At 43.8% G+C, this 12,957-nt stretch overlaps 1 protein-coding gene across 4 annotated transcripts in view; it reads left to right on the top strand.

Annotated features, from left to right (window-relative positions):
- Nucleotides 1-12,957, top strand: part of FBXO31 (F-box protein 31) — a 63,224-nt gene that overhangs the window by 16,231 nt on the left and 34,036 nt on the right. For 2 of the 4 annotated variants that reach the window (XM_020989210.2, XM_020989211.2), the window contains exon 2: nt 9,068-9,139. In XM_020989210.2, the coding sequence (XP_020844869.1) occupies nt 9,068-9,139 (72 nt within the window). Of the gene's footprint in view, nt 1-1,733; nt 1,847-2,998; nt 3,166-9,067; nt 9,140-12,957 lie in introns of those variants that run through there. The other 2 variants (XM_020989212.2, XM_020989213.2) reach the window with 2 other exon arrangements.

Consider the following 12,957-nt stretch of genomic DNA (forward strand, 5'->3'; position numbering starts at 1 on the left):
GAAGTTAAAGTTCATTTTTATTCTTTGAATTTCATCATCTTTCTCAAAGAGAACAACGTGGTTGGGCTAGTGGAAGGACCATTCACTTTGGAGTCAGAGGATCTGGGTTTAAATTCCGCTTTCTGCCTTCATGACCTACAGTTTCTCCTTTAGAGAATTTTCTTTTTCTATTTGTTCATCTTGTTTCATGGAAAAGAGGTTGGTGGATAGATTTCAGGGGTCTGTGTATTTGAAGAAAAAAATGACCTATGTATTTTCACTAACCTCTGATTGAATTTTAGCACTTCGTTTATTTTAAACTGTTATTCTTTTTCTTTTCTTTTGGCTAGGCAGTGACTTGCCCACGGTCACACAGCTATTAAGTGTCAAGTGTCTGAGGCTGGATTTGATTAAACCATTATTCTGAGGAGCCCCTAGTCTTCACCAGACTGACAAAGGGTTCCATGACACACACAAAAATGGAGAACCCCTGATCTCCTTCAGGCTCGTTCGTTGACATACACAAGACCTGAAGCCCCATGGGGACTTGGCCAAGGCCACACAGATACTGACTAGACCCATTGCTTTCCACGGCCCCTCCGAGCATCGGGTCGATATCTGCGTGAGTGCAGCGCTCTGCTGGTTGTTGGATCCCTGAACATCTGTCAGGGGTAAACGGACTTCTTCTGCTTGTACTCGGGTTCACTCTGGTTCGGTCCATTCAAATAACAGATTATTTCAGGTGTGCTATAAAACGGGTTTAAGCAAAAATGAAAAGAAAGAGAGCCAAGCTGTATAAAGCTGAAGAGTTGTTCGAACCTTTGCTGCACTGTGGTTTAGGGCCAGATTTCCAGTTTTTATTACTCTTTGTACTTTCTGTACGTGGTGTGCCAATTGCAGAGATGAGCTCAGACCCAGAGCTGGTTTGGACAGATGTTCTTTGTACCCTTTTTGAAGATCTTTGCTTTTGTAATCAGGCTCTTTGGAAATCAAAGGTTCTTGGAAAAAGGAGCAGAACCTGGTACAAACAAGTTTTAACTTTTGTGAATCATAAACCTCTGCCAATGAGGAACTGACTCTTCTTTCATCATTTAAATTTCTTTTTAAGAGACCTAAGCCATACTATTTCTTTTTCTTTTTCTTTTACTTTTTTATGTCAGTTGGGGTTAAGTGACTTGCCCAGGGTTACACAGCTAGTAAGTGCCAAGTGTTTGGTCCGAGGCCAGATTTGAACTCAGGTCCTCCTGACTTCAGGGCCGTGCTCTATCCACTGTGCCACCTAGTTGCCCCTAAGCCATACTAATTCAAAGCAGTTCTAGTTCAGTCAGTCAATATTTACTAAATGCCTACTATGGGTTGCGGTGTGCTGAGCACTGGGTAATGAAAATATAGTATGTTGTGAATATTATCTGTATGTATGGTCTCTGTTCAGGGGTAGATCTGTTCTTTTGTGCTCTTAGAATACCCAAACAGATTCAGATATGTGTATTTGAGCATAGTATCAAGGTTATATGGGAATAAGAAAAAAATGAGTCTGCAAGATGGAAAAACCCCAGAATAAATCACTTATCTTTAACATTTGCTAATCCTGACCCTAACACAGTGTCTTATTGACTTAGCATAGTATAACCCATCTTATTGATTGTCTTGTGTTGCTTTTTGACCTTTATAACTTGGGGTTGTTCTTGGTTTGGGTTTTTTTTGGTTTTATTTTTTTTTGTTTTTGCATAGCTATATCAGTCAGTTAATAAAGTGCCTAAGCCCAGTGCTGGTGGGAACACAAATACAACGTGTGAAACAATCTGCTGAAAACGAAGGGAGAAGGGAAAAGGAAACAAACGTTTCTGCAGCATCTGCTGTGTGCCAGGTACCACAGTATTAAGTGCTTTTACAAGTGTTGTCTCATTTTATGCTCATAACAACTCTTGGAGGTAGGTGCTGTTATTAGCCCTGTTTTGCCAGTGAGGAAACTGAGACAGACAGGTTAAGTGGCTTGCCCAGGGTCACACAGCTAGTAAGTGTCTGAGGCTGGATTTGAGCTCAGGATTTCCTAACTCTAAGTGTAGTTCTCTGTTACCACGCTTATCTCTGTCACCACATTTATGATTTCTTGAAATATAGATCTGAAAAAGCAGTCTTTTTAAAAAAATGGTTTTAAAGGGGTCTGATATTCTTTGGACCAGCCTTTTGTGTTTCAGATGAAGCTACTTGATTGTGCCTTTAAGCCCCAATCATTCTGGCTTTCATTCAGTGGCCAGTAATAGCTCCCAGCCCAACCGGCTGTGGTTTAGGTTTTGACAACTTGGAATGAGCATAAACAGCAGTTGTTTTCTGTTCTGGTCAGAAACTTGGGAGTGTCTTCCCATCACCATTGATATGTTTGTGATGGTAAGTTAGGCCATCTCTCCTTATTGTCCCTAGCTCCTAGTCTTTGGATGGTAAGGCCTGGGAAAGATGTTAAATCAGGAAGGCCAAGGTCACCCACTAGATGCTACATGGCTGGAGGAGAGAGTGAATCTCTGCCTCACTTAAATCCAGGTCACTTGCAAGCCATTGTCCCTCATCTAGAAGGAGGGACGACAACCAGTTGGCCTTACATTCTGAGGCGGGAAGAGGAGGCAAACAAGTGTATACAGAAGAAACGAGGAGAATAAGCGCAAAGTAGTTCAGTGCGAGGTCCTGTGGGGAGGATGGGAGGCTGGAGGAGGGGATCAGAAAAGGCTTCCCATGGGAAGTGATGCTGGGCTCTGTCTTAACGGAAGAGAGATTCTGCGAGGCAGAGGTAAGGGGGGTGTATAAGGCACTGAGACGGGACAGAGGGAGCGTCGTGTGAGGAGCGCAGAGGTGACCTGCTTGTCTGTCTGGCAGAGTGTGGCGCCAGAAAGGTAGGTCAAGGCCTGGTGGTGCAGGACTCAAAAAACTGCACGAGAAATGTTCATGTTTGGTCCTCCAGGCAGGCGCTGGGAGCCAGCCGCTGGAGGTTATTGAATGGAAGAAAGGCCTGGTTAACTTTGTGCTGCAGCTGTGCGGAAGAGAGGGGAGATTGGAGGGGGAGGTCCCCGAAGCAGGGAGGCCCGTTTAGGAGGCAGTTAGGGGAGAGGCCAGGAAGGCCTGATCTCACGTGACAGCTGTATGCGGAGAGAGATGGGATCCAGAGTTAGCGATGGGGGTGAGTGGGTGAAAAAGGTAAGATTTGGCAGCTGGTTGGCCGTGTGAATGTGCGTAGGAGTAATTTCACATGTGTCTGCCTGTTTGTGTCTAATGGTAGCCATCTCTAGGTCGGCGTTGGGGGGAAAATGTGCATGATAACTTCATTATATATTTAAAAAGAACAGCAAGTTGTGCCTAACCGATTTGCAGTTTCCATGTGCAATCATCTTTTTTATTATATGATGTCATGGAATTGCTTATTCCATAAATTAAAAATAAAATGAATAAAAATTTAAAAAAATTGTCTTAAGGCAGAATATTTCATTGCATTTGTTCATTTACTTCCCAGTTATCTAGAACCTAGTTTGTGTTGTTCCCCCCCCCCCCCCCCATTACAGACAGTGCTATTTGGAATACTTTTGTGCAGATAAGTCTTTTTTAATGACAGGTCCTGTCATTAATCTTTTAGGGATATAGTCTTGGTAGTGGAAACTCTGGGTTAAAGGGATATGCACATTTTTATAACTTCTGTAGTTCAGTGTTATTATTTTTTAAAAACTGGACCAATTCTCAATCCCATCAATTTGCTACATCCTCCTGGGTCAGAGGTGAAGTTTGTTAACCTTTTTTTTTTTCAATTTGATAACAGAGTCAAGTAAAATCGTAGTCTTAATTTGCATGATGTTGTTTCAGAGATTTTGAACGTCAGTGTGGTGTGTGGTTGGTAATTTGTGTTTTTTCCAAAGACTACATGTTCAGCGTTTTCTCTTTGCTTATTGAGTGCAGCAGCATCGCCAGCTGCCTGTCCGATCATTTCAGACTGGATCTCCTGGAGACGTCTCAAGCTCAACGTGTCCAGAACAAAACTCACCATCTTTTCCTCCAGATCTAACCCATTCCCAGATTGCTCAGTTTTTGGCAGGAGTACTACAGTTCTTCCATTCTCCCAGGCATTAACCTTAGCTCCTCATTCTCCCTCATCCTGTATATTCAGTCAGATGCTAAACCTTGTCATTTCTGTGGCTTTGTTGCCCTATCACCTCTCTCACAGCCACCACTTTAGTTCAGGAACACATCCCTCTGCCCATTCAGGTCCTTCACACAGTTGCCAAAATGACTTCCCTTACTCCCTTGCCCGTTAAATACTGGTGGCTCCTTGTTGCTCTTAGGATCCAGTATAAACTCCCTGTTGGACTTTGAAAGTCCTTTATGACCAGCCTCTCATGATGGTGAACATGACTGGAATAAACTCCCCATTCTTCAAAGTTATGCAGCTCTTCATGCATCCCAAGGTCCCATCCACTTTTTTTTTTTTGGCATTACTTTGGGACCTCTCTAACTTCACGTGCTCCAGGAAGCTCATTGTGGGGAAATCCTCACCATCCTGCAAGATCCCATCAGCCTTGGTTTGACCTGCTCCTCATGAACTCCAAACCCTCTATTTTAGGAGGGAGGTCGGCTCAGAACACCACCTCATTTCTCACATGGCTGCATGACTTTGGAACTTCTTTGACTTTAGCTTCATGCCTCTTTTCAACTTCTTGTCAGGTGTTAAATTGTAAACTTGTTGAAGGCAGGGACTGTCTTTTTTCATTTTTAGTCCCCAGCTCTTAGCACAGAACCTCAAATATAGTAGGCACTTAATAAATATTTATCGACTGACTTGTGAAGTTAATTTCTTGCACCCAAATGAAATACTTTACATTTATCCACATTGAATTTCATCTTTGATTCCATCCAGTAATCCTTTTAGATCCTGTCATCCCAAGTGTTAGATATCTTTCCCAGCTTTGAGTTATCTGCAGATTGGCTAACCTTACTGCCTTTGTCTTTATCCAAGTCATTGATAAGAAAGATAAATAGCACTGGGCCAGGCATCAATCCCTGGTGGAGTCCTTAAACATTATAATATTCCTGCCCTGTTGACATTGAACCAGTAACTGTTCTTTGAGCCTGGCCATCCAAATGCTAGGATCATCTTCTCCATAATAATAAGGGGAGATACTTCATCAAAACCTTTTCTAAGATCTATGTAAACGATAGAGCATTCCTGCCATCTGCTAGCTTGGTAACCCTGCCCGGCAAGGAAATGAGGTTCCTCTGGAGTGACCTGTTCTTGATGAGGCTAGGCTGGCTCTTGGGCACGTCTGGATCCTGTTCTAGCAGTTTTGCCAGCCCCCTATTAAATGAACCCTTCTTTTAGAGTTTTCCCAGGAATTGAAATCAGGCTCATGGCCTTTAGTTTGCAGTCTTTGTTTTCTCTTTTTTTTTTGAAAATTGGGACATTTCTCCAATTTTGTGGCCCCTCTCCTGTTTTCAGTGATCTTTCCATTGTCCCTGCCAGTAGCTCATTAATGCCACCTTCCAGTTCTTTTAGCTACAGTCAGAGAAGGTGACTGAGATTTACAGAGGGTGGCTAGATGCTCTCTTATTCTCTCTTTACTTATCTTGGGTAATGGTCATAGATAGAATTTACAGATCTCTTATTTAATCCTCACAGCAACCCTAGGAGGTAGGTGCTGTTATTTCCATTTTGCAGATGCTGAGGCAGGCAGGCAGAGGTGCGGTGGCTTGCCTGCTGTCACCCAGCAGGTGAGTGTCTGAGGCTGGATTGACCCTTTTAGTCCTTTCTGTTCTGTCATTTCCAAGGTAAAGGTCATCCACAGAGAGAAAAAGAAACACTTGAGCTGGTCCGCCTTCTCTGTTATCACCCACCGGATAGGCAGAGGTCCCACTCCGTTTTTGTCCTTTTTTTCTCCCAATAGAGCTAAAATAACCCAGACCTCTTTTGTTGTCTGTCCCTTTCCTGGCCATCCTGAGTTCATTGAAGCCATAGCATTCTAGACACACACATACACACACACACACACACACACACACACACACACACTCACTCACACTCACACTCACACACACACTCTCTTTATATATATATATATATATATATATGCTCACACACACATACACTCTCTCTCTCTCTATATATATATGCACACACACACACATACACACACACACACACACACACACGCAATTGGGGTTAAATGACTTGCCCAGGGTCACACAGCTAGTAAGTGTCAAGGGTTTGGTTTGAGGCTGCATTTGAGCTCAGGTCCCCCTGACTTCAGGGCCGGTGCTCTTTCCACTGCGCCACCTAGCTGCCCTTTAGACACTGTTTTTTTATACCAGTTCTTCTGAAAAAGATCGGGGGATCCTAATTCACAACAAGCTCAAGATGAAGCAGCGATACAATACGTCGGACAAGAAGGACAATGTGATTTTTGGTTACGTGAATGGAGGTGCTGAGCTCAGGCATGGGAAGGGGGCATTAGTCCTTTGGTGGCCCTCCGTGGTCAGAACGCCTTCGCAGTAGTGAATCCAGTTTGGGGCGCTTTAGGGACATTGGTAAGCAGCCAGTATGACGAAGGGCCTCTGCTTCAAGCTCTCTTAGATTTGGTTGGAGGAACTGGAGGAGAGAATCCTTACGTAAAGCAGCATGATGGCTGTCTTCAGGCGTTTGGGGGCTGACCCGTGGAATGGATTAACAACAGTGGTAACAGCTGACATTTATAGAGCATTTACTATGTGCCAGGCACCGTGCAGAGTGCTTCCACCACAGCTCTGGGATGTAGGTGCTGTCATGATCCCCAATTTACAGATGAGAAAACTGAGGCAAACAGCGACTCGCCCAGAGTGTGAGGCTGGATTGAAACTCAGGTCTTCCTGAGGCCGGGTGCTCTACCCACTGCCACCTAGGCTGTTCTTTTTGGCTACGTGGTTTCAAAGAGGCACAGGGACAGACTTCTTTGCAATTAGAACTGTGCACAGCTAGGTGGCCTAGTGAATACAGTATTGGGCCTGGAGTCTTCCTGAGTTCAAATCTGGCCTCAGATGCTTACCAGCTGTGTGACCCTGGGCAAGTCACTTCACCCTGTTTGCCTCAGTGTCCTCATCTGTCAGATGAGCTGGAGAAGCAGACGGCCAACCACTCCAGTGTCTTTGCCAAGACAACCCCAAATGGGGTCACAGAGAATTGGACACAACTGAAAAATGACTGAACACCAGAAGTGGAGCGGCTGCCTCAGAGAGTGTGATGAGTTTACCCTCACTGAGGGTCTCGGGCCAAAGCTGCGCAGACCCTTGTTGCACATACTGGGGACGAGACTCATTTCAGGTCCGGGAGGGGGCCTGGGAGGTGTTCGTGATTCTGAAGGTGTTCTCAGCCCCGTCTCCTTGCCTTTTCATACTGTGTTGACTAGCTAAAACTGGATCCTATATTGTGTTGTCCAAACCTAGCGTCAGACATTACTGAGATCCCATTTTGGCCTCTAGGATTGTCTCTGAATTTGGCTGGGTTCTTCTTAACAACGGGTTATTTGTTTTTTCCCTGCTACCTGCTGAAGAGCTAAAAAGAGTATGGATTCCTGTGGATGACGCCTTAGTAACAGTACTCAGAATGAGCGGAATAGGACAGGCAGGCAGTGCTCGCCCTGTTTGGCATGGGGCTCTACGGATGTATAAGCCCAAGCTTCTTCATTTCTAAAATTGGCGGGCAACCACTGCCCAAGTGGTGCCAGATTGAAACCACTGAAGTAGGTTCCGTGCATACATGTGTACATTCGTGTATGTATGTGTCGGCCTAGTAGATTTTTGTGAAGGGGGATAAGGGAGCACTAGTCCATAGAGAAGGGAGCTAGCGCGTAAATCAGATGTCTGCTAGGTTCCTCGTTTAGAAACAACAGATTTACAAATTCCTCATCCATGCAGCAGCTTTGGGCCTTTGTCTCGCTTCCTGCTAGGCCTCTACTGCTTGCTGCCCTGGATTGAGTGAATGATGGATGGTTAAATGTGAAAGCATTTACTAAGTGTGTATCTCTGTGCTAGGCACTGTGCCATGGGAATGACTGGAAAACCTGGAGTTTTTAGGTTTTGTTGTAGGTTCCGGAGTTTGAGAAGCTTGAGATAATTAGGAAAATCAGCTTATGTTCCCAGCTTGTCTGCTTCTCTTTTTCCCTCCTTCCTCTCCCTACTTGATTCTTATTTTATCAGACTGTAACATGTCCTGAACATAGTAGCCACTTAAATATTTGTTGAATTGTATTGCCTAAAACTCTACCAATTAACACTTCATTAGGACTAAGCAGATTTTAAAAGATTATAAATTCCTGTTGTATGATTAAGGGACGGTTAGTCATTCACTCAGTTAGTAGTAGGAATTCACCCAATCAGACTGCTTTCCTTCTAATACCTTGCTTAGATCTTCTGTACTGAGGGCCTGGGAGTTTTGATTGTGGGAGGAGAGTAGAAGTGGTAATTTTAAGGATGAGTACTTTGTGTAGGACAAAGCACAGGACAAACATTAGAGGGGCAGCATTGGGGGAGTTTTAGGCTATCCTGAGAGTCTTGGGGACCGGGTGAAGGGGAATCTGTCCTGGAAGGCTGGAGGATCATGCAAAAAGGGCAGAGGCCAGAGTGCATCAAAGACAGATTTTATCTGTTTCATAAATTTCCTCTCAAGACTGCCTTGTACTCATTTTTGGTATTCTTTCACGTTCTTTTCTTTCTCCTGTATTATATGGTCTGCAGTTGACCAGGGCAGCTACATTATAGGTTGGATAAATCTTTGTTTCTTGGAATACTTTGGGAGCATAACTACTATAAAAAGGGCACTTTTCTGGATAAATAAGAGTCCATTTTCCAAACAAATGCATTTTAGGAACACAGCCTGTTCATGAGTTAGATTTTTAACCTTTACAGGAAATGTGCAACGTTGATGATTATTTAGTTCTGATTGACTGATTCACAGTGGAACAATGGGAAAATTCCAAACCATCTCCACAAAGTGGGATAGGCTGAAATTTGCCGGAGTTTCCCCATTCCTTGTTTTTGCTTTGTGCTTTTTTGAATTGAATTTTTAGTAAATTTCTGTTTTTTTCAGAGTATGGTGTATGTGAAAACTTACGAAAGCTGGAGATTACTGGTGTGTCCTGTCGAGATGTCTATGCCAAACGTGAGTTAATTCATTTGTTACTATAAATATTTCTGTTGTGAAAGTCTCTTTGTTGACTTAATTTCTGCTTTTAATAATACAAATAATATGGTCCATATTTGGTAGTCTCATCTTTCCAGCACTTCCACTTAAAGCTATTAGGAATTTGTCACTATTTAAATGACATAACACTAGACTTGATACCGAAAATTAGATAACATTTGCTTCTTATTTTTCCCTTATGCTCATATTCCAGTTATGTAGGCATCCTCGTTTTTCAGCCTACCCTGGATAAGAAATTGTGTGCCTGGAAATCAAGGAGTTTGTGTGTTGCAAAGTCGTAGGATTATGTGGAGCAACAGCTGCTTCTGTTTTTTAGTAATTTATGTTGTGATTTGAGGAACGCTCTTTGATTCCCTTTCAAGGATCTGCTGCTTGTTGAGATTCATGGAGAGCCTTCCTCTAGGAGGCATTCAACCCATGACTTATTAGACTTTGGGAAGGATAGACTATAACCAAAATGAGAAGTCTTCCATTTCCAGAAATTGTTTAGCCATGGTTTTCTTCCAGACTGTGAAGCTGACCTTCAGAATCATAAGTGTGGGACCCTGGCGCCCATGATCAAGTCACTCTCCTTCCTTGGGCCTCAGATTGGACTGCAGCAGGGGTTCTGTAACTTTTATCCAGCAGTTAGGGGGTGCCATAGTGCATAGAGTGCCGGACCTGGAGTCAGGAAGACTCATCTTCATGAGTTCAAATCTGGCCTCAGACACTTACCAGCTGTGTGACCCTGGGCAAGTCACTTCACCCTGTTGGCCTCAGTTCTTCATCTTTAAAATGAGCTGGAGAAGGAAATGGCAATCCACTCTAGGACCTTTGCTAAGAAAACTCCAAATCGGGTCACGAAAAGTTGGACATGACTGGAACAGCAGACCAAATTTCTTAAACTTTTATGCGAGGTTCAGTGTGGCAGTCTGACAAGCCCAAAGATGGACTCCTTTTTAGAATAATTTTTTTAAAATACAAAAAATAAAATATTTAGGATTACCAAGGAAACCATTTGTATGGAAATAGAAATTAAAAAAAAATAATCCCACAAACAACAATTCACAGACCCTAGAATGGGATGATTTCCAAGGTCTGTGATCTTTTTTTCCTACCTTTGCTTTCCTATAAGTGAAATTTCATGTAGATGACAAGACAAATTGCACCCTCACTGGCTCTGCCTTGTCTTAGGGCTCCTCTCCTGTTCAGATATAGCAGGGAACTGCTAAGGGGAACAGTGTAAGCTGTTATCAGCTTTTATTTTTGCTTGGATTACTTTTTGGTAATAAGTCATCAACCTGAGGGAATGGGGTACAGCAAAGAGGTTGCCTTTTTTGTCTATTTTAAATTAAAACTTAACAGGTTGTTTTTTGTGAGGCAGAGTTTGGAACTTTGGGCATTATCTGTGATGGCAGACCTGACTGGGCACCTTAGCAAAAAAGGACCTTCAGTAAACAGAATTGGGCACCAAGTACCTTTGAAGACAATTCAGAATGGAGGCAGAGGAGGAGAGAGTTCTGCTCATGTCACTCTGCATCAGTTTCTTCCCAGATTTCTCTGAAACTGTCGTTTTTGTTTTTTCTTATGGTGTAGTAATATTCCATTACATTCCTAGGTCGTAATTTGTTCAGCTATTTCCCTAGTCGATGGGCACCCCCATAGTTTCTGGTTCTTTATTATAATACAAAGAGCTACTACTCATATTTTTGTAGATGTGGTTCTTTTTCTTTGATCTCTTTGGGGCCTCATAGTGGCATCACAACTAGGGTCTGTGACTTTGGGGCACTAAGTTGTTCATACTGCTATCCAGAATGGCTGGACTGATTTGCAGTTTTACTCACAGTGCATTAGGGACCTTTTTAGTCTCAGCCCCAGAGGAGGAGATAGAAAGGTAGAGGCAAAAATTCTACCTCTTAATTTTGTTAGTGTAAGGAAGCTTTTGTAAAGCCATCATAAACAGCCATCTGGAAGCTGTTTTGGCACAAATTTTGCCATGTGTTGACGTTTTATCCAAGATTCTGCTCATGAGCAGATTAGTTTTCCATGGTTAATATCAGCAGTAGACTTGCCCCTGCACTGAAAGTTCTCCTCCCAAAGCCCCACGATAGAAGACCTCCACTCTCCCAAGCCTTTTTGTCAGGTTTGTCAGGAAAAAAGTACAGCATCTGCCCATGGAGCTGTTTTCTAATTAGCAAGACCTACAGTTCAGATATGCTGGCTGTGTAAGTCATCTGGTAGCCACAGACTGAAGTGAGCAGCATTTAGGGGAGCATTGGGCCTGCAGGCAGAGGGCCGGAGTTCAAATTCCATCTCTGATGCTGGTTACTTATGTGACTTTGGGGAAAGAGAATGAGCATTGATAGAGCACCTTTTCTGTGCCAGGTACTTAGCTAAGCACTTCACAAGTATTCTCTGGTTTGGGGAAAGTAAGTCCCCTTTCTGGCCTCAGTGTCCTCATTCATCAGTAGGGGCTTCCCCTAGGATCCCTTCCAACACTAGGTCAGAGTAGAACTCTGGTCAGTGGCTGCTTGTTGCCAGGGGAGCTGATGTCACCATTAGTGCATTTCATGCCCTTCCGTTAATAAGGAGACTTGAGTAATTTTTAATCCTAGTCTCTCAGGCAGATAAATTGATTATTCTGTTGATTTCCTATCTTCTTGAAAACTCTTGGGATTGAAGGAAATTGTATACCCCAGATTAACTCAGAGCCATGTGCTCCAGTGATAGAGGAGAGGCCATATAGTTAAACGTGGGTTTTCCTCGACTTCCTCCTATCATTTTGCATGCTGTCCTGTAGTGTGCCATTTGTTCGTAACATGCGGTCTTCCTTCTGTTCCCTAACTGGAGGCTGTTGCTCTCACTTCTTCTGGGGCTCTGAGTGGCTTTTCCCTGTCCTCCCTCCTGGGTACTTCTGCAGTCCTGCTGGCTATCTCCTAATCTCTGGTCACATTCCAGGAACACTCTCAGTTCTTCTCTGCTGTTCCCCTTCCCTTTCTGCCAAGACTTGGGACCTCTGTCCTCTGCACCTTTCCACCCGTTCCTGATTCCCTGGGCTCTTACCTGTGTCCATCCTGCCTTTTGTTCCCAAACGGCAAGGCAGTCCTGGCCTGCCCAAAGCCTGCTTCTTACACACATCCCTGCAAATCACACAGATACAGAGGAGATAAATGTCTTCCTAAGAAAATCACATGTGAATATCTTATGGAGCTATGGATTTAGAATCTGGGAATCCAAGTTCACATTGATCTAGGTTCACTGTGATATTTTTCTGTCTTGTGTGGCCTTGGACAGGTTTTCTGCAAAACTGGGTGCCTGGAACTAGGTGATTCTAAAGTTCCTTCCAGTGCTAAATGCTTTGTTCCTATGAATCTTGAGTGTTCTCTTCCTAAGCCTAGATCTTTGGTTATTAAGCCCTCTTGTGATAAGTAAGCACTGTGCTAAGTGCCCAGGCTGCAAAAACAAGATGGGAGCTAATCCCTGCCCTCAAGGGACTTCTGTTGCAGTAGGAGGAGACCTCCTGTGCTGCTGTAAGGTCTGCTGGGGTACTTTCACGGAGTGTCTCATCTTACCAAGGCAAGCATTGATCTTCTCTGCTTACCTGCGGGGACTGCAGAGAGAGCGTGACTTGCCCAGGATCGTGCAGCAGGATCAGAATCCACATCACCCTGACCACTTGTCCAGCACTTGCCATCTCATTTAAAACTGAATTCAGTACAACGAAGTGAATCTTCAGTCTTGTCCTTTGGAGCTGGTTATGGCGCTTGGCCTGTGCCATCCCAGGCTTCCCTCAGAGA

The sequence above is a fragment of the Phascolarctos cinereus genome, unplaced genomic scaffold (assembly GCF_003287225.1).
Source record: "Phascolarctos cinereus isolate Bilbo 61053 unplaced genomic scaffold, phaCin_HiC Scaffold_2;HRSCAF=192, whole genome shotgun sequence".
Classification (NCBI taxonomy): Eukaryota; Metazoa; Chordata; class Mammalia; order Diprotodontia; family Phascolarctidae; genus Phascolarctos; species Phascolarctos cinereus.